The sequence below is a fragment of the Entelurus aequoreus genome, linkage group LG27, assembly GCF_033978785.1.
Source record: "Entelurus aequoreus isolate RoL-2023_Sb linkage group LG27, RoL_Eaeq_v1.1, whole genome shotgun sequence".
NCBI lineage: Eukaryota > Metazoa > Chordata > Actinopteri > Syngnathiformes > Syngnathidae > Entelurus > Entelurus aequoreus.
The window spans coordinates 5816791-5839346 of NC_084757.1; the positions used below are offsets into that span (position 1 = coordinate 5816791).

The 22556-nt window shown below is 40.3% G+C and overlaps 1 protein-coding gene across 3 annotated transcripts; it reads left to right on the plus strand.

Annotated features, from left to right (window-relative positions):
• The first annotated feature begins 618 nt into the window (after positions 1–618).
• cherp (calcium homeostasis endoplasmic reticulum protein) lies at positions 619–19737 on the plus strand. Of its 3 annotated transcripts, none has more exons than XM_062039271.1 (20): positions 619–776; positions 2431–2604; positions 2794–2832; positions 5501–5676; positions 5741–5878; positions 5943–6094; positions 9663–9774; positions 9858–9947; positions 10012–10192; positions 10262–10413; positions 10479–10724; positions 13165–13354; positions 13411–13652; positions 13724–13857; positions 13921–14007; positions 14085–14237; positions 14309–14416; positions 17169–17263; positions 17333–17518; positions 19407–19737. In XM_062039271.1, the coding sequence occupies exons 1-20, from the start codon at positions 752–754 to the stop codon at positions 19442–19444; spliced, it is 2718 nt and encodes a 905-aa protein (XP_061895255.1). In that variant the 5' UTR covers positions 619–751; the 3' UTR covers positions 19445–19737. The 3 variants fall into 3 exon arrangements, with proteins under 3 accessions (XP_061895255.1, XP_061895256.1, XP_061895258.1); XM_062039272.1 differs by having other exon boundaries at positions 10265–10413; XM_062039274.1 differs by lacking the exon at positions 2794–2832.
• Positions 19738–22556: the final 2819 nt, after the last annotated feature.

The window sequence follows — 22556 nt, forward strand, 5'->3', positions numbered from 1 at the left end:
CTTAATTTGCCAACGTCTGGTATATACATATCAAATATGTATTTACACAAAACCACACATAACAAAAGGGGAGAAAAAAATCAAAAATCAAATAAAAAACCTGTACTTTAAGTATTAAACTTGTGATCTTAAGATATCCCATTGGAGCTTTGCTACATTCTTTATTGTTTTCCCCACATCTGCGGTCCCCTCCAAGGTTTCTCATTGTCATCCCACTGGGTTGAGTTTTTCTTTGCCCTGATGTGGGATCTGAGCCCAGGATGGCGTTGTGGCTTGTGCAGCCCTTTGAGACACTCGTGATTTAGGGCTATACAAGTAAACATTGATTGATTGACTATCTTCAACTGCACCAATGACTGAATAAAAACAAAAAAATAAAAATAAATATAAAACCAATATAAAAACAAAATAAAAATAAATATGATTAAAAACGAATAAAAGCATCAATGTTTCACCATTTTATAACTTTCTGTAAGATACTCTAAACCTACACTACACACACATGTTTTGTGGTGAGATTTTAATTTGTGTCGTGTTATTTATGAAGCTTTTTATAAATGTTTTATTAATAAACACTCGACATTCTTGAACCGCCTGACCACTGGGGGCGCTGTAAGTAGCTCTGACTTCCGCCCTCCCACTGAAGCGGCAATGCAAGTGTTATTGTCACATTTAGTCCCCGCGGAGTCATTTTACAGACTTTAGACAACACACTGCAGGTTGTGAACATTTCCTGTAGGTTGTGTATAAAATGGATGTCCCCACTCCGCCTGAAGGTGAGGAATTAGCCTGTAGTGTTATTTGGCTTCCATTGAGCGTTGCTTAGCACGCATGCTAACACGGCTAGCATCACTTAGCATTTAGCATGCCTGCTAACGCTCTCCACACCTGTCACTAGTCTAATATCTGTTATTATACTTGGATTTTACTCAAAAATGAATCGGTTTATGTGTCCCTTTCGAGAACCAGAAGTACAAGTTGCGTGTTTTGGCGCTAGCTGATTGTGCAAACAAATGGTTTTTGTTAGAAAGTGTATGTCATTTTCATGCAGCAATATATTTAAATTGTGCACAGAACAACTGAGTCATTTTTAAATCCATCATCTTTTTGGCTGTTTTGATGAGTGCAACATTTTTGAAACTGCCTAATGCAGTGATTTTCAACCACTGTGCCGCGGCACACTAGTGTGCCCTGAGATATTGCCTGGTGTGCCGTGGGAAATTATGCAACTTAACCTAATTGGTCCAAACATTTTTTTTTTTGCAAATCAATAATCATAATAATGTGCCGTTGTCTAGTGCCTGTGCTGTGTAGCGCTTGGCAGGGTAACTATGTAATACTCCATACCAGTAGGTGGCAGCAGGTAGTTCATTGCTTTGTAGAAGTGGGAACGCGTCGAAGATGGTTTGTCGTGATCTCGATATGCAGAGCACAGCGGGAGACAGTGTGCAGGTAAAAAGGTATGTAACACTTAAACCAAAAATTAACAAAAGGCAAGTCCCGCTAGGAAAAGGCACTGAAGCATAGGGATGGCTATGTAAAACAAAAGTAAAACTGAACTGGCTACAAAGTCAACAAAAACAGAATGCTGGACGACAGCAAAAACTTACAGCGTGTGGAGCAAAGACGGCGTCCACAAAGCACATCCCGTACATGACATGACAATCAACAGTGTCCCCACAAAGAAGGTTAGCTTACGCACAACTTAAATAGTCTTGATTGCGAAAACAAAGCAGGTGCGGGCAATAGCACTCAAAGGAAGGCGTGAAGCTGCTACAGGAGAACACCAACAAAACAGGAAGGGTCACCAAAATAACAGCGCAAGACAGGAACTAAAAGCACGACACACGGGAAACAACAACAAACTCAAAATAAGGCACGACAACGTAGTGGAGTTCAATTTTTTAACCTTTTCTGCTGGTGGTGTGCCTCTGTATTTTTTTAATGAAAAAAATGTGCCTTGGTTAAAAAAAGGTTGAAAAACACTTGCCTACTGTAAGCCACTTAATAGTGCATATATATTTTACATTCCACTTTTACAGGTATTTTAAGATTGGTCAGTGATAAACTTATTTAACTGTTGCTTGAACTTATAATTGTCGTCGCTTTGGCATTTTGTAAATGTTATGCCTTACTTTTCATTCATACATGAAAATGAATGATATTACAGTAAATCTTTCTTCCCGGTCAAACACTTGCATTTATGGTGCGTTTGTTGCATCAACCATTGTTTTATATGAATAAAAAAACAAAAGTAAGTTCTGATGTCCACCAAATGTGTTGTTTTCAGTATTTACTGAAATCACCTCAAATTATCGATTAGACTTTTCTCACATGTCTGGCTTTAAAGACCCAATCACTGAATAAATGTAGTTATCACTTATTTCACAAGTCAATGGAAACAACAGCTTTGTGTCCTTTTTGTGGCAGATCAAGAACTGCGGAACGTGATCGACAAGCTGGCTCAGTTTGTCGCTCGGAACGGACCCGAGTTTGAAAACATGACGATGGAAAAACAGAAGGACAACCCCAAGTTCTCCTTCCTCTTCGGAGGAGACTTCTTCAGCTACTACAAGTGCAAGCTGACTTTGGCGAAGCAGCAGCGTATGTTTTTTATTTTTTATTCGAAAAGCACGACTCGCACATTGGATGCCGGGAATGTTCTGTTCGTCTCGTGGACGAGCTACTTCGCTGTCAGTTCAGTTGTGTTTGTTGCTGTGCGGGGGCTTGCATGTTCGTCTCTCAACGTGCGATACCACTGAAATGCATTAAAATGTGCTTCTCTCCACTTAGATCCCTCTACCCACGATGGGGAGGAATATAAATCTGAAGGTATTTATTTGGAAGCAAACCTGACAGATCAATTCAGAATTGCAGTTTTCCTTGCTTAACATTTGTGCTTGGCAACGCCTTGGTTTGTTTTAGTGCCTTTTTTTTTTAACAAGGTTGCATTTCAGAGAGTTTGGACAGTCTTCAAATGCATTATGTCCAACATGATCGAAAAGAAGTGTCATTTCTGAGGTTTTAGTGGTTGCATGTTCAATGGACGGTTCTTATCATCCCGCTGCAGCTCCCAGAGTCACTTGGGTTCAGTGACCACATGACTAGAGGTCGACCGATATGGCATTTCAGGGCCGATACCGACTCAGTATTAGTCAAGGAAGCCGATAACCGACATTTGGAACCGATGTTCATTTGCATTAAAGGTTAGCTAAACATGTCGGGTCTATGCCAGTAAACAGCTGGACAAGGCGTTAAGTTGTTTAAATAAAAACATTTTTGGGAAATGTCCGACTAGTAGCGACATAACGTGAAACGCCTCGCTAATGTTGTGGTTAAATAGGCACCAAAAACATCAGGAGATTTTACAAACACCTTTTATTACGTGTGTCTAAGAGGGGCATCGACATTTTCAAAATATGGGAACATTGGTAAAAATATGGGATTTTTGTACATCACAATCAACCGTATTTTTCGGACTATAAGGCACACTTAAAATCCTTTCATTTTCTCCAAAATCGACAGTGCACCTAATGTACGGAATAATTCTGGTTGTGCTTACTGACCTCGAAGCAATTTTATTTGGTACATGGTGTAATGATAACTGTGACATATGTGTGGACTGCAATATGATGGCAGTCACACATGAGAGATACGTGTGTAGACTGTAATATGACTCAAGTAAACAACCCCAAAACTTTGAATGTTCCATTGAGAATATAAAACATTACACACGGCACTCAGTAAGACTTTGGTAAGTTATGAAGCCGCACCTCTTGATGAATTGTCGGCGCATTACGGCTACAGTAGTCAGACATACAAGTATTATTATGATGTGTGTATACGGACCGCAAAATGGCACCCATTTAGCAGATATATTATTTGGCGTTTTGTTTCACAATATTATGCAAAAGCAACTTTTCTTACCTTCTGGTACCTGCTGATCTGTATTTGGGATCTGCATAAGTCCTGAAAATTTGTACGCGTCCGCCATTGTAGTCCGTGCCGACACCGTAGTCGATAATCTTCTTTTTCTCTATCTTCTTGTTATGTGACATTCATCCTCCACTGTTGCCATTTCTAATATAAAGTAGTGTCAAGTTCTTACTTATATCTGTCACCATTAAAGCGCTAAAAACTACTGGTGTAGTGAGTTTACATTATTCACCCAAGGAACTTTAGTTAATAGACAGTTCCGGTCGGACGGTTTTTCACGGGACACATTTCGGGCGTTGTTGCACTCGTGAGCCACGGATGAGGAGATTGAAGTAAAGTGTGAATGTCATTAAAACAGTTAGCTCCATCTTTTGACACTTCTTCCACTCCCGTCCTTGCACGCTACACCGCTGCAACAAAGATGACGGGGAGAAGACGCTGTCAGAAGGTGAGCCACGTAAATAAGACCGCCCACAAAACGAAGCGACGGTCAGAAAGTGACTTGAAGATGGTCTGTAAAACATAATCTATACATTTTGACCAAAGAACCACCATTATGTAGACCACAAGGAAGTCTTTTCAATGTACTAAAACAAATCATAATAGGACCCCTTTAATGCGCCTTATAATCCGGTGCGCCTTTTGTATGAAAATAAACCTGAAAAGACCTGTTCATCGGCAGTGCGCCTTTTAATCCGGTGCGCCCTATGGTCCGGAAAATACAGTACTCAATTTTATACAATTTTAGAGCAGTTTATGGATTTATTGCATTGTAAGGTTTTGTTGTGAGGAACCCTGAAATGTTGCAAACATGTAAACAAAAACAATTCTGGGCTCCTTCATGTGGATTATAGTTGGGGCATTTTTCAAGATGGCTGATATAATTTCTTCCTGGGTGTTACAGAAAGTACGAGAATGTGTGAGCTGCTGCCTGCTCTTCTTTACTCCAAAATAATAATGCGTTTCATATTTGTCATCCACATGTCGCGTTATTTGATTGCGCTACCCTTTAATGATCCCATTGCTGCGGACGGAGGCTTGTCGAGCGACTCGATCTCTGCAGTAACCAAATCAAACCAAACGGGACCGGGAAAAATGTCAGGAAAGAAGGACAAAAACAGGATTTCCCGGCCAAAAAAAAAAAAAAAGCGCCGGCACTGCAGGCTGCAGAGAAAGCAGACCGCAGAAGAATTCTCACAAGAACTCAAATGTCCTGTCGGATATCAAAACATATTTGGGGAAAATTATTGACAATGAGAGTATTTTTTATTCTTAAATTAATTAAAAACAATTAGGGTGCAGCAAAAATTAAATTTTTCTCATGCAGAGCAAAAAGGCTGGTGCTTATTATCTATTTACGAATTATTTTTTGAAATACTGGATGTATTATTCTGTCTGTTGTAGTTAAAAAACCCCGGCAGATACCAATATACGTCAAAATTCCAAATATCGGCGCCGATAATCGGTCGATCTCTACACATGACACATGCTTCCTGTTTGAACCATGACCGCCGTTGTCGTCTTCCTCTGCATCGCCAACGTCCCTACTTCCTGTCTTTTGCAGAGCTCTACAACCCAGGCGCCTCCGACATGCTCGACATCCCTCCCCCGCCCATGGCTAGGATTGCACCGCCTCCCATCCCTACGTCCTCCGCCTCCAAGCCCGCCCTGGATGACATCATCCAGCAGAGTCAATGGAACCTGCAGCATCAGGAGCAGCACCTGCACAAGCTCAGACAGGTACGCCGCCTATTCCACGCGGCATCTTTTGGGGTACCGTACAACTTGCTCCTCCTCCTCGCAGGAACAAGTCAGCGCCGCCATAGCCTCGGCCGCCGAGCAGCAGATCCAAAAGCTGGTGATGGACACTCAGCTGGACGTCACCGAGTTCGACAACCTGCTGCAGCCCATTATCGACACCTGCACTAAAGACGCCATTTCTGTAAGATGCCGACACGTTAGCCACGCCCGCTGAGGCTTGAGTCAAACGTCAATGTTTCCGCCAGGCCGGTAAGAACTGGATGTTCAACAACGCCAAGACGCCGCAGCACTGTGAGCTGATGACATCGCATCTTCGCAACCGCATCACGGCTGAAGGAGTGCACTTCGAGCTCCGCCTGCATCTCATCTATTTGACCAACGACGTTCTCCATCACTGGTAGGCGTCCTCCACGTGAATACAAGTAGGCATGTTCCCATCAGGGGTCTATGCTGCCGATACCATCTTCTTTTAGCGCACAGGTGTCAAACCCAAGGCCCGGGGGGGCAGATGTTTATTTGGCCCTGGAAAGCCCGGAGATATGTATCAATAGAGTATTGTAACTTTTCTTACTAAATGTAGGGGTGTAACGGTACGTGTATTTGTATTGAACCGGTTCGGTTCGGAGGTGTACAGAACGAGTTTCCACACGGACATATTAAGTAGCGTAACGCACGTTGTGTAAACAATGCACACCGAGGCACAACACACGGCATGCTAGCAGCTAACGGGCTAGGATAGAATGACCATACGTCCTCTTTTCACCGGACATGTCCTCTTTTGCGGAGCTGTCAGGGCGGAGTTTCTTAAATGCCTCAAATGTCCGGCATTTTGAGTTAGGGTTGTGTGTATTTCAATGTACGTTCAGGGTTAAGAAGGGGTTAAAAACAAAACAAATTGTGCACGCAGCAGCATTGGTGAGGGAGGGACAGAGAGAGGGAGAGAGTTATGATAAACGTGCATGCGTCGCCAGTAGGGATGATACTCGAAACCGGTTTTCCCGGTTTGATAAGAAAAGAACCGAGTCCTCGGACTCGAATCCCTTTTTGAGAACCGGTACCCGTTATCGAGACCACTATAGTAAAGAAAAAGAGTTGATTCTTTATTCGAATCCCGTCCCGACCAGAAATGCTCCGTGTGACATCACAAGAATTGACGTCACGTAGCTCAGTCATTAGGCGCAGATAGCGAAAGCAGGAAAACAATGGATGGGAAAAAGCGCTCCAAGGTGTAATAAAGTTCAAAACAAAAGCTATAATCCATCGAATAACTTTACTGAGAGATTTGAGCAGGGTAAAACACATGAACACTTTTACGACCAACCGGAAACATAGCAACCAGGCTAGCAACGCACCTCCTTTACGGCAGCTGTCGCAACGTTCTAAATACAACCGCAGCACATACATATATATACAACACTGCAGCACATACATATATATATACAACATATATGACACCGCAGCACATACATATATATACAACATATCTCCCTTTTTTAACTTTTGTTTTTCTTTCCTTGTAAACAAAACAAAATCACACTGTAGATGTGTAGTCTGTCTAATTATAAATAATGCAGACGAGGCGTGTTGGCTGAGTTCTTGACGTTTACTTTCACAGCGTGGCAACATGCAACACTTTTCAGGGCTACCGCGCATGCTCGTAACTCCCGTTGCATGCTGGGTAGTGTAGTTGTTATATTCTCTCGCTCATAACATTTTTCCCCCATAAAGAAATAATGTTAACTCAATAAAGTGTATTTCTTTTTTTAGCTTTAACTTTTCATTTTTTTGCATTGTAACCACATTTGCAAATAACTTTTCTCTTCATAGAATTTTCTTTCAATAAAAGAAATAAAGTGCAAAAATGTCAAAGCATCATAACAAACAGTTATGTCAAATAGCAGCAGAATTGCACTTTTTGGAGAGCTGTATTATTTCCAGTTTTGTGCCCAAGGGACTGATTTTATTTAACACTATATTATTATTTATACACCTATAGTGATCACAGAGACAGCTTGTTTTTGTGTTACTGTATATATTTGTTTCTCTGAAAAATCCCACTTAAAATACTTTGGGTAACAACAGTCAATATTTATTTATTTTATTTTATTTTTTTAGGTGGGTAACAGTCAATATTTATTCATTTATTAGATTTAATTTTTTTATTATATAATAAAAGTGAGCTTTTGTTAAACCAAATATTGTGTGTTTTTTTCCATATACAACAACCTATCTGGACTCATAAGAGAATCGATAAGGAATCGGTTCGATAAGAGGATTCGATAATGGGCTCGAACTCGATAATTCCTTATCAAACATCATCCCTAGTCGCCAGGCTCTGCTTTTTATCCATAGATTTTATTTTTTATTATCTATAGCAGGGGTGTCAAAAGTGAGCCCCAGAGGCCATTTGCGGCCCACAGCTAATGTTTTAAAGGCCCACGGCACATTCTAAAAATACTTTTCAAATAGACAAAAACATAACAAAAGTGAAATAAAAAAGCTTAAAGGTTAAATGTAATTTAGAAAAAGTTGCAATGTTGACTAATAAAACAAAGCTGCTTTTTTTTTATTTCAAACTGTCATTGCTCAAACCATAATATTGTATCAAAATCAATGTTGTTATAAATTATTGATCTATCCAAGGTTCCCATTACTTCACATCAAATATTACACTAAGAAAAATATTTTTGGTGGAAGATTTTGCAAATTTGGTAAATAAATAACCCAAAAATTTATATTTTGTTGTTTTCTTACTGTACCGAAAATGAACCGAACCGTGACCTCTAAAGCGAGGTACGTACCGAACCGACATTTTTGAGTACAGTTATACCCCTAACTAAATGTATTCTTTGTATTTTGGCAGAAAAATAATACATGTACTCCAAATTATGTTAACTTAAATATTGTCTAATTATGCAAAAATATATGATCAAACTTTCAAACCATTTTTTAAATATAAATAAATACTAATAACAATGATCTCAAAGCAAGTTATCCATCAAAGTGTGCAATGTAAAAGTAGCAATAGATTTCATGGTCAAATTGTGAAATTGACTGTGGTTTTTACAGCATTTTTCTCTAAATGAAAAAACTGTACTTTTTTTTACTGTAAAACTGTGGTGCCGTTTTGGCATCTACAGTAATACACTGAAATTCTACACTTGTTGATTTGCGGTAAAAAAACCAACAAAAAAACTGGCAGCTCAGTAAAAAAACAAATGTAAATTTTACGGTAAAATTCTGGCAACTGTGGTGCCTTTTTTTAACCATAAAAACAGCAGTACTGTTTTTCCATTTACAGTAATATACACTACATTTTGAGCTGAAATTATTGTAACTTACCATATTTTTTTATACATTTTAGTTTTTTTTAAATCTAAAAGACGACAAAGAAGAAAAAAAAATCAAATGTTTTATTGAACACTTTTTTGTATTGATATTATGTGTCTATTCTATTCTATCTAGATGAATCATTTTAGTATCGATCATGTAGTGATATTACCCACTACCAATTTATGGATCGCTCCATCTTGCATGTCACCACCAGTTATTATATTATTTCATCGATTTGTATTATCTGCTTACTTTCTGCTCCAACATGCTTCAATCTACACTTCCTAAACTTTACTCAGCACTTATTTCTTGGTGTTGTTTCAAGCTAGCTTTGCTTCTAGCGTGCTTACTTCCTGCTTATGGCTTGCTCACTCGGAGTGTAACATGTGTAGCCTCCTCCACTTTTAAATGCAGTTTATTCGCTGCAATAGAGTTGATTATTATTCTGAACTTAGGGGAGGGGCTCCACACTGCGCACGGAGACACGGTATTAGCTGCGAGCTTGTCGGTCGGGGGACTAAAAATAAATGCAGCGTTAATCGGCAATGGCGATTAGGTTCTTCTTCATGAGAGTAGGTTCTCGTAAAAGCCATCTTTCTCCAAATGACACGCATGATGTCCTGCTTCCTCAGCCAGCGCAAACAGCAGAAGGATTTGCTGGCAGCTCTGCAGAAAGTTGTAGTTCCGATCTACTGCACCAGCTTCCTGGCTGTGGAGGAGGAGAAGCAGCAGAAGATCACCCGGGTAAAACCACAGCTACTTCCTGGTCACGTGACCGCTGACATTAAGGCATGTTTTCACGTCCTCTTGGTTGCTTCCGTCCGCAGTTGTTGCAGCTTTGGGAGAAGAACGGCTACTTCGACGACGAGACCATTCAGCAACTCCAGAACCCGGCGCTGGGCCTGGGCCAGTACCAGGTGACGTCACACGCCTCCCCCGGCGCACCTCGACCTTTGACGTTTGACCGCACCTCTCCCGCAGGCCTCGCTGATAACGGACCACGCCAGCGTGGTGCAGCCCATCCAGCTGGCCTTCCAGCAGCAGATCCAAGCCCTGAAGAGCCAGCACAAAGACTTTGTGACGACACTGACACTGCAGCCCCCCCCTAAGCTGGCCCCGCCCGCTGACCCCGAAAAGGCCCCGCCCTTGTCCGCGCAAGCAGGTGGCGCCTCCTTTCGTTGTTGTGATGTCATCATGTGTGTCACGTGTTAGTCATACGTGTGCTCCGCAGCAGAGGCGAAGTCCCCCAGGTCAGGTCGGTCTCCAGGAGACTTTGACGAAGCTCCATCCAAACCTCAGGACCCCAGCGGACCCTCAGAGCTGCCCCCCAAGCCTGCGTGGTACGACGCCCAGCACATGGGCCCGTGGAACCCCAACCAGCCGGTAAAAAAGGCGTCACCATGTGCTCTCCTGATCTCCGTCGACCACTTTGCTTTGTCCTCCGCCAGCCACCCTTCGACCCCAACCAGCCCCCCCCTCCGTGTCCGCCCTGGAACAGCCACGAGGGGATGTGGAGCGATCAGAGGGAGCCGGGCAGCTGGAGCGGCGGTCCGCCCAGAGAGGCGGGGCCCTGGAGCGGGCCTGACCCGGGTCCGCCTTCTTGGAACTCGTACGACCAGCCGCCTCCGTGGGGGAACCAGCCCGATCAGCCCCCGTGGGGCCAGCGGGAGCCACCTTTCCCCCCCCGCATGCAGGCATGTTTACTTTTCCACTCAATCCACCATCATTGTGTGAATGCTCCAGAACATTCACACACATGCTTTTCTACACCAACATTCATCTATTTATTATTATTATTATTATTATTATTGTCCAGATTTTGGCGCGCTCTACCTTCCACATTTTTCATCCGATTCCAAGCGTTCCAACTTCAAACTGTTCAGCTTATTCTGAAATCGCGGGCTTTCCCTTGACAAATTCCAAAAATTCCCAGAATTCCAGGTTTCCCGGGACATTTTTCCCATTCAAAATGAATTGGCCATTTTTCTAACTTCCACCATTTCCAGTTTTCAACCGATTCCAACCATTCCACCTTCAACACATTCCACTCATCCTGGACATTCAAACTATCATTTGTCTAAATTCAAAATTCTCGTTTTCTTACCCTTTTTTCTGTCGACTACTCCTCCCACATTTTTCAATCGTTCCACCGTCAAATAATTCCTCTTAATCAGGACAAAACTGGAAAAATTCCCGGTGTTCCTGAATTTCCATAATACTATTCCACCATTTCCACATTTTTCAACCGATTCCAACCATTCCACCTTCAACATATTCCACTCATCCTGGACATTCAAACTATCATGTTTCCAAGTTTAAAAAAATTCCAGGAATTCCCAGAATTCTCGTTTTTTTTTCACCCTTTTTTCTGTCGACTACTCCTCCCACATTTTTCAACCGTTCCACCGTCAAATCATTCCTCTTAATCAGGACAAAACTGGAAAAATTCCCGGTGTCCCTGAAATTCCGTAATACTATTTCTCAATTAAAAATGTTGCTACTTCAACATTTCTCGACCGATTTGAAGAATTCCAACACCAACCATTTCAACTCATTCACAACATTCAAAGTATTTTGCTTTTTTTTATTCCCAAATTTCCATGAAATTCCCATTGAAAAGAATGGGACATTCTTCAAAGTTCCACAACTCCCACATTTTTTATCCGATTCAAAGCGTTCCAACTTCAAACTGTTCAGCCTATTCGGGAATCGCAGGTTTTCCCTTGACAAATTCCAAAAATTCCCAGATTTCCCAGAATTCCAGGTTTTCCGTGACATTTTTCCCATTCAAAATGAATTGGCCATTTTTTCAAACTTCCACCATTTTCACATTTTTCAACCGATTCCAACCATTCCACCTTCAACACATTCCACTCATCCTGGACATTCAAACTATCATTTTTCCAAGTTAAAAAAAAATTCCAGGAATTCCCAGAATTCTCGTTTTTTTCACCATTTTTTCTGTCGACTACTCCTCCCACATTTTTCAACCGTACCACCGTCAAATCATTCCTCTTAATCAGGACAAAACTGGAAAAATTCCCGGTGTTCCTGAAATTCCGTAATACTATTTCTCAATTAAAAATGTTGCTACTTCAACATTTCTCGACCGATTTGAAGAATTCCAACACCAACCATTTCAACTCATTCACAACATTCAAAGTATTTTGCTTTTTTTTTATTCCCAAATGTCCATGAAATTCCCATTGAAAAGAACGGGACATTCTTCAAAGTTCCACAACTCCCACATTTTTTATCTGATTCAACTTCAAAATATTCAGCCTGTTCAGGAGTGGTGTGCTCTCCTTCAACAATTAAGTCATTTTGAAGTTCAACTTCAGCATTGGAACATTCACACGCAATTCCTTCAGGAATTTCTTCATCTAGCTCAGGGGTCGGCAACCCAAAATGTTGAAAGAGCCATATTGGACCAAAAATACAAAAACAAATCTGTCTGGAGCCGCAAGAAATTAAAAGCCATATTACATACAGATAGTGTGTCATGAGATATACATTGAATTAAGAGGACTTAAAGGAAACTAAATGAGTTCAAATATAGCTACAAATGAGGCATAATGATGCAATATGTACATATAGCTAGCCTAAATAGCATGTTAGCATCGATTAGCTTGCAGTCATGCAGTGAGCAAATATGTCTTATTAGCACTCCACACAAGTCAATAACATCAACAAAACTCACCTTTGTGCATTCATGTACAACGTTAAAAGTTTGGTGGACAAAATGAGACAGAAAAAGAAGTGGCATAAAACACGTCCTAGAAAGTCGGAGAAAGTTATACATGTAAACAAACTATATGGTGAGTTCAAGGACCGCCAAAATTAGTAGGACAAAACGGCGCTTGCCAAATACTCGAATCAGTGAAGCATGTTTAATATAAACATTGTGATTTATAACAATTAGAGAGGTTTGTGTCATGTTTGTCCTCCTACAGAAACCATACTAAAACAAAAAAAAATATTTTTTTTCCCCTCATCTTTTTCCATTCTTCATACATTTTTGAAAAATCTCCAGAGAGCCACTAGGGCGGCGCTAAAGAGCCGCATGCGGCTCTAGAGCCGCGGGTTGCCGACCCCCGATCTAGTGATTAATAATATTGTTGTTTTTTTTAACAGAGGCCGCCTCACTTCAGGGGCCCCTTCCCCCCCCACCAGCAGCCGCCTCCCTTCGACCAGCCGCCGCCGCACTCCTTCGGCCGCTTCCCGTCGCGCTTCTTGCAGGACGACTTCCCGCCCAGGCATCACTACGACCGGCCGCCGTACACGCCACACCGCTTCGACTACGCCCAAGGAGACTTCCCCAGAGGTGAGAGGTCACCGACTGGTCCGCGTTCTCATCCTCATCATGCGCTTCCTTCCCAGACATGCCGGGCCCGCCCCCGCCCCACCACGCAAACCAGAGACTCCCTCCCGCCGCCATGGGGGGTGATCATCCGCCCTGGGGGGGCGCCCAGCACCCGGAATTCGGGCCGCCGCCCCACGGCTTCAACGGCCACTCGCCGCACGTACGCCACCGGCAGCCGGCCATCCCGGACGACCCAAGCCTCGTGCCCAACGTTCCCTATTTCGACCTTCCGGCGGGTCTGATGGCGCCGCTGGTCAAAGTGAGTCAACTTGGGACCGGAACCGCGGGGGACTGAAAAGTGCGAATGAACAGTTTGTCTCCTGTGCTCAGCTGGAGGACACCGACTACAAAGCTCTGGATCCCAAAGACATCCGCCTGCCGCCCCCCATGCCTCCCAGCGACCGCCTGCTCGCTGCCGTGGAAGCCTTCTACAGCCCGCCGTCCCACAACCGGCCCCGCAACAGGTACGTGTGACCCGAGTGCATGTGGCGCCCAAAGTGACACGTGTGACGCTTGTGGTCCCGCAGCGAAGGGTGGGAGCAGAACGGCCTGTACGAGTTCTTCCGGGCCAAGATGAGGGCTCGCAGGAAAAAAGGCCAGGAGGCTCGCAACAGGTGAGTTTGGACTTCCTGTCCCAGCAGGAAGTATACGGCCTCACCACGACGTCACGCTTCTCCCCTCCGTCCCGCAGTGGGCTGGGCGGCAGCCGCTCCAGGAGCCGCTCGGGCAGCCGGGGCAGGTCCTCCTCCCACTCCAGCTCGCGCTCCTCCAAGTCCAGGTCCAGGTCGCGGTCCCGCAGTCGCTCGCAGTCCCGCAGTCGCTCACACTCGTACTCCCGCTCCAGGTCAGTGTGTGTGTGTGTGTGTGTGTGTGTGTGTGTTTAGGGGTGTGGCCTGACACCTGCCTCTCCTCCAGGTCCAGGAGTCAGTCCAGGTCTTCAAGGAGTCGCTCTCGCTCCAGGTCGCGTTCACGCTCGCCCAGTAGGAGGCGTCATGGCCACAAGTCCCGCAGCGCCTCCCCCCCGTGAGTCTGAACTATTCCTACTAATGGGCCACACACTGACAAATAAAAGCATGCGGGGGCCATTTTGATATTATTTATTTTCAAAACCCATAAAGTATTTATTGTATATTAATTAGGGCTCCCCTCAATGCTAAGGTCCCGGACACCCAAATGAGTTAAAAATGTGTCATATTGTAATATTTGTGTCTTACTTTCAAGTCTTAAATATCTTTACATCGACTTCAGAACTATCAATTGACATAAAGTTTAAATGTTTTGTTTTTTATGCTCTTTTTTTTGTCGAAACCCTCTTTTTTTAACAGGAAAAACACAAAATATGCAATATTTTCCCCCAAAATAAATGTTTAAAGTGGAATATTTGATGTGACGTAATTGGAGCTATAAAAAGGTCAATGATTTTCTTTATTTTCATTAGAGATGTCCAATAAATGCTTTAAAATGTAATATCGGAAATTATCGGTATCGTTTTTTTTATTATCGGTATCAGTTTTTATTTATTTATTTTATTTTATTTTATTTTATTAAATCCACATAAAAAACACAAGATACACTTACAATTAGTGCACCCACCCAAAAAACCTCCCTCCCCCATTTACACTCATTCACACAAAAGGGTTGTTTCTTTCTGTTATTAATATTCTGCTTCCTACATTATATATCAATATATATCAATACAGTCTGCAAGGGATACAGTCCGTAAGCACACATGATTGTGCGTGCTGCTGCTCCACTAATAGTACTAACCTTTAACAGTTAATTTTACTCATTTTCATTCATTACTAGTTTCTATGTAACTGTTTTTATATTGTTTTACTTTCTTTTTTATTCAAGAAAATGTTTTTAATGTATTTATCTTATTTTATTTGATTAATTTAAAAAAAAAAGGACCTTATCTTCACCATACCTGGTTGTCCAAATTAGGCATAATAATGTGTTAATTCCACGACTGTATATATCAGTATCGGTATCGGTTGATATCGGTATCGGTAATTAAAGAGTTGGACAATATCGGATATCGGCAAAAAGCCATTATCGGACATCCCTAATTTTCATGACTATTTACATTTTAGATTGTCACATCAAAACTATGACATCTTTGAAGTGAAAACTTTGAGGTGACTACCTCTTGAAGCTCATGGAGAGAATGCCAAGAGTGTGCAAAGCAGTAATCAGGAAAGGGTGGCTATTTTGAAGAAACTAGAATATAAAACATGATTTTGTTAAGTACATAACTCCATATGTGTTCATTCATAGTTTTGATGTGACAATCTACAGCAGGGGTCACCAACGCGGTGCCCGCGGGCACCAGGTAGCCCGTAAGGACCAGATGAGTCGCCCGCTGGCCTGTTCTAAAAATAGCTCAAATAGAAGCACTTACCAGTGAGCTGCCTCTATTTTTTAAATTGTATTTATTTACTAGCAAGCTGGTCTCGCTTTGCTCGACATTTTTAATTCTAAGAGAGACAAAACTCAAATAGAATTTGAAAATCCAAGAAAATATTTTAAAGACTTGGTCTTCACTTGTTTAAATAAATTCATTATTTTTTTTACTTTGCTTCTTATAACTTTCAGAAAGACAATTTTAGAGAAAAAATACAACCTTAAAAATGATTTTAGGATTTTTAAACACATATACCTTTTTACCTTTTAAATTCCTTCCTCTTCTTTCCTGACAATTTAAATCAATGTTCAAGTAATTTTTTTATTTTTTTATTGTAAAGAATAATAAATATATTTTAATTTAATTCTTCATTTTAGCTTCTGTTTTTTCGACGAAGAATATTTGTGAAATATTTCTTCAAATTTATTATGATTAAAATTCAAAAAAATTATTCTGGCAAATCTAGAAAATCTGTAGAATCAAATTTGAATCTTATTTCAAAGTCTTTTGAATTTCTTTTAAAATTTTTGTTCTGGAAAATCTAGAAGAAATAATGATTTGTCTTTGTTAGAAATATAGCTTGGTCCAATTTGTTATATATTCTAACAAAGTGCAGATTGGATTTTAACCTATTTAAAACATGTCATCAAAATTCTAAAATTAATCTTAATCAGGAAAAATGACTAATGATGTTCCATAAATTATTTTTCTAATTTTTTCAAAAAGATTCGAATTAGCTAGTTTTTCTCTTCATTTTTTCGGTTGAATTTTGAATTTTAAAGAGTCGAAATTGAAGATAAACTATGTTTCAAAATTTAATTGTCATTTTTTTTCGTGTTTTCTCCTCTTTTAACCCGTTCAATTAAGTGTAAATATCATTAATTATTAATAATAACATAGAGTTAAAAGTAAATTGAGCAAATTGGCTATTTCTGTCAATTTATTTAAGTGTGTATCAAACTGGTAGCCCTTCGCATTAATCACTACCCAAGAAGTAGCTCTTGCTTTCAAAAAGGTTGCTGACCCCTGTACTACAATGTAAATAGTCATGAACATAAAGATTGAGTGAGGAGAAGGTGTGTCCTAACTTTTGACTTGTACTGTACATTTGTTTGACTTTTAACGCTTACATCTCAAGATCAACTTCAGATCTATTCGTCGATAAAAAGTTTGATTAATGTGTGAGCAATGACAGTAATAAATAAACTACTTGTGTTATTAGTGTCAACAATAATGCTACATTTCACCTGTTGTCTCTTTTTTTAATGTTTTTCTTGTAATATTTGTTAAAACATGCTGTTAGGAAATTAGCTGAGGGTGGCACTTTGGACACTTAATGTAAATAGTAACCATAGTAACCATCTCTCCCAGCTCCACCTCGGCAGCGGGTGGCACCCCCACCAAAGTGCCGCCAGACTCCCGCCTGGGCGAGGAGAACAAAGGCCATCAGCTGCTCATGAAGATGGGTAAGATGAGAGCGTGCACGCCGTGGTCGCCCGGCGTTGACCCGTGACGGTTTGTTTTTTTTGCCGCAGGCTGGAGCGGATCAGGGGGTCTGGGCGCCAAAGAGCAGGGCATCCAGGACCCCATCAAAGGGGGCGACATTCGGGACAAGTGGGACCAGTATAAGGGAGTGGGCGTGTCCCTGGACGACCCCTACGAGAACTATCGCAGGAACAAGAGCTTCAACTTTGTGGCCCGCATGAAGGCGCGGGAGGAAGGTACACACACACACACACACACACACACACACACACACACACACACACACACACACACACACACACACACACACACACACACACACACACACACACACACACACACACACACACACATTCTTGTACTTGTTACCTTCTTGAGACCTGAGAAAAATGCCTCCCTCTTTAGGACCAGCCTTTCTAGATATATAAAGATGTGTATTTACAACATTAATAATATATACATACTATGCACATATAAAAAAGGTAAGCTTTTAGTTAATTTTTAATTTTTTTTTGTTTGTAATTGATTTTTAATCTTCATTATTTACTCCATTACTTACTGAAATGCTAACAGTTAGCATGCTTGCCGGCTAGCGTGAAGTAACAATAAATAAACAGTAGGAAGGGGATTCATATGGGCACATTCGTCACGGTTTACCTGACACATGACACGTGACAAATGATCAGATTTAGCCGCCAGATGGCAGGAGAGTGTTGAGTATCTTTAAATGTGTTTTGTGGCAATTCCAACTTTGACCGCAGCGTCAAATGCTTTGTAGCGTGGCGCTTTTCATCATTTTTAGCAGACTGCATTGTAAGCTAAAAAAAAAATGTAAAAAGCTAGCATACTGTCGTCAGCATGCTACCAGATATTATTCGTCAAGTAATAAAATATTTGACGCTGCGGTGGAATGAATTTGCGAAAAAAACTAGCATGATAATATTAGCATGCTAAAATGCTAGCGTTACCATGCATTAAGTGCCAAAATATGACTGCGACGTATAGCTACAAAATTAGCTTTAAAAAGTTGGTATACTGCTAATATTAGCATGCTAAAATTAGCAGGCATCACGTACCAAAATATGACTGCGACGTATAGCTACAAAATTAGCTTTAAAAAGTTGGTATACTAACGTTAGGGTGCTAAAAGGTATCATTGGTCAATACATTACCCTGGGGTGTGCACCTGAAAAATGCATTTAAAAGGCCAGCATGCTAATATTAGCATGCATCTTGTACCAAAATATGACCGCGACATATAGCTACAAAATTAACTTTAAAAAGTTGGTATACTAACGTTAGCATGCTAAAATGTATCATTGGTCAATACATTACCCTGAGGTGTGCACCTGAAGAATGCATTTAAAATGCTAGCATGCTAATATTAGCAGGCATCACGTACCAAAATATGACTGAGGTGTTTACCTACAAAATTAGCTAAACATTTTTTTTTTAAAAAGCTAGCATACTGTCGTCAGCATGCTAACAGGTATTATTTGTCAAGTAATAAAATATTTGACGCTGAGGTGGATTGAATTTGCCAAAAAAAACTAGCATGCTAATATTAGCATGCTATTGAGTAATAGTATGTCTCTATATACATATATATATATATATATATATATATATTTTTTTAACATTTTGGCTAAAGGGGGTGCATTTCAATTTCTTACACACACTTGTTATTTCATATGTTGACCAGAGGGGGAGCACTTTTAAAAGCGACACACAGTCAATGATAAAAATCCCTCCTGTTTGGGAGCACCCTCATGTTGATAGATGTCACCACAAATGAGACATTGTCTATTAGATGCAATGTTATTGATTTATGTCATCACTTGTTCACACCTCCTCATATGGAAGATACTTTTCCTTCTTCATGTCTCAAGAAGGCTAGAAATACAAGAACACACACACACATACTTGTATTATTGCCTTCTTGAGACCTGAAAAATGCCTCCCTCTTTAGGACCAGCCTTTCTAGATATATAAAGATTTGTATTTACAACATTAATAATATATACATACTATGCACATATAGAAAAAATACATAATACAAGAACACACACTTTAGGTTGTGTTTATGTGACACTAAAATCAAATCATAATTTCTTTGTGTTTCAGTGAACAGAGAACCTCAGGAGGCCCCGCCCACAGAGTGATGTCATCAAAGATTGTTAATTGTAGCGATGGATGTTGACGGTTTGCTTTTATTTTAAATCTGCAAACCGCATCTCTTTAACATAATTGTGTATTGTCTGGTATGAAAAGAATACTCTTTTTCTTTTTCATATTGTTTCTGGCATTTAGTTTCAGTGTTAGTCAAAGTGATTTCAAGCCAAATAAACTGAACTCACACTCACAAACGTGTCTTTTACCCTTCCTGTGGTCGTTTCTTCTTCTTTGCTTTCCTCATTTTCTTGTGAATAGAAGCGAAAAACTTGTATTTTTGAACATCGAATAAAAACGTTTTGAAAAGACAACTACGAAAAAACGTGTTTTTAAAGTGTTTTCTACAAAAAGGAGTTAAGAACAAATGAAAGATGTCAGTTTGCTTCACCAGACGTCTGACGCAGTAACTAATGTAGCCACCAGGTGGCAGTGCGGTCAACGACTAACGTCGCCGTGCCTTGTTGTCTTGGCAACAAAACACTACGCACAATGATAAATCGGGTATTTATACCGTAATGCTTTTTGAGATTATTAAAGTTGAATGCTTGTGTGTGTGTGTGTGTATATATATATATATATATATATATATATATATATATATATATATATATATATATATATATATATATATATCATACACATACCTGTGGTGCATTCAAAGACCCTGTATTACAGTTAGAAACAAAGGTGTCACTAGTTTTTAAAGACAGGAAAGAGACCTTAACGTGCACTAACGATAATGTAATCATACTGATTATCGATGATAATCCCAAGTGAGTAAAATGTTATCTACTCTACCTTCTAAAAAATATATTTGTAATATTTAAGTGAACGATGCGTTATTTAAAATTATATTAGGGGTGCACCATGAATTGATTAACGTGGACTTAAACAAGTTGAAAACTTATTGGGGTGTTAGCATTTAGTGGTCAATTGTAGGGAATATGTACTGTACTGTGCAATCTACTAATAAAAGTCTCAATCAATCAAGTTTATCAACATATATTCTAGATATAATCCCGTTTTTAAAAAGTCAAAAACCGAATTGAGGTTTTTATTACATGTATTTAAAAGCCGATTTCAACCACATTCACAAAATAATAAGTGTTTTAGTGCATTTAAACAAAGTAAGGATGTGACGAGGATATCACGCGTCTCTTTCTTAGTAGCGCGCAGGCTAAGCTAACTAGCAAGCTAAGCTAAGCCTGAGAAGTTTTAAAGTTCACTGAGACGAGTCTGACGCAAATAATACATTTTCCTTTTTTCACACGATATGCGAATAAGTAAAAATGCGTAAATGAAGGATTTAACGCCGACTTCCAAGCCACACCGCTCGTTAAATGCTTCTTCTGTCAGTGCTGTGTTCGCTGTGAGCTTCTTTATTTTCAACCAATTCCCGGTTGCTAGGGGATTGGTAGGCGGAAGTGACGTAGGTCCGCCCTCACCCACTGTTGAATGTGCTCAAAAAGTACTTATAAACACACTGAAATATTAGAACCGAGTTGTATTAAACATTTAATAACCTAAATCCTAACTCAAAATATACTTTTATCGGCAGAGGAAGTATTAACTATGAGTTAAGAGTCATATTTTTACGTTTATCCTTTTCCGTTTTGAATTAGAAATGACAATCACCACTTCCGGTTCACGTGACGTCACTTCCTGTTTATATGACGTCACGTGAGAGTACTTTTGTTATTATTTCCAGTAAACTGTGTTTATTGTTTATTATATATATACTTTTTTGTATTCTATTTGAGTTACTTTGAATTTACAATCCCCTGGCGCTGCTTTGTACTGGTTTTTTTAATCGTCTGTTTGTAATTGAAATGTATAAATAAATGTTTAAAATTTTTTTTTTTTTTTAAAGAAATAAAAATATATATTTCCAGTAAGCGTCGATCTCGTTCAAAGAGAGCACAGATTGTAGGTTCAATGTTTAGTTGCTCAGACATAATTGTGTTGATCAAAGTTTACAAAGAGGAATGTTGTAATATTCACCATATCAGCGTCTCTAGTAAAAGTCTGTGAGGTCATCAAAGTGGGAGCAATCATATTTCATTTAAAATGCTAATGCACAGTTAAACTGGACACAAAAAAAAAACATCTGAGTGACGCTGAAAAGTCAAAGAGGAGTTTTTTTGGGGGTTTAGGGGGACATAAATAGCACTGAGGCCACGGATCAATGGACGCCGTCTGCAAGGGCCGCTATTACTGCTCACTTACATGTGGCCGGAGGCAAGACCCCCAAGGGCCCTTACACGACACACACACACACACACACACACACACACACACACACACACACACACACACACACACACACACACACACACACACACACACACACACACACACACACACGCGCAGTGGCGATGGAGGGCAGCACGTCTGCAGACTGTTCTTATTACAGGGAGCGTGTGTGTGGTGGGGGGCTCAAAGCGTCTCCGGCTTCTACAAAATGGAACCACATTGTCGTTCCCTTTAATGCGGCGCAACAATGTCAGTGAACCACACACACACACACACACACACACACGAAACAGGGTTTTTCAAAATGCAGCACAATTGTTAGCGTTGTAATATTAGCATGCTAGTTTTTTTTGCACTTCAGTGTCAAATATTTTGTTACTTGTTACTTTTTAGCATGCTGACCTTTAAAAAAAACAAAAAAGCGTTTAAAATGCCAGCATGCTAATATTAGCATGCATCACGTACCAAAATACGACTGAGGTGTTTACTTACAAAATTAGCTAAACATATATATTTTTTAAAAGCTAGCATACTGTCGTCAGCATGCTAACAGGTATTATTCGTCAAGTAATAAAATATTTGACGCTGAGGTGGATTGAATTTGCCAAAAAAAACTAGCATGCTAATATTAGCATGCTAAAATGCTAGCGTTACCATGCATTAAGTGCCAAAATATGACCGCGACGTATAGCTACAAAATTAGCTTTAAAAAGTTGGTATACTAACATTAGCATGCTAAAATGTATCATTGGTCAATACATTACCCTGAGGTGTGCACCTGAATAATGCATTTAAAAGGCCAGCATGCTAATATTAGCATGCATCAAGTACCAAAATATGACTGCGAAG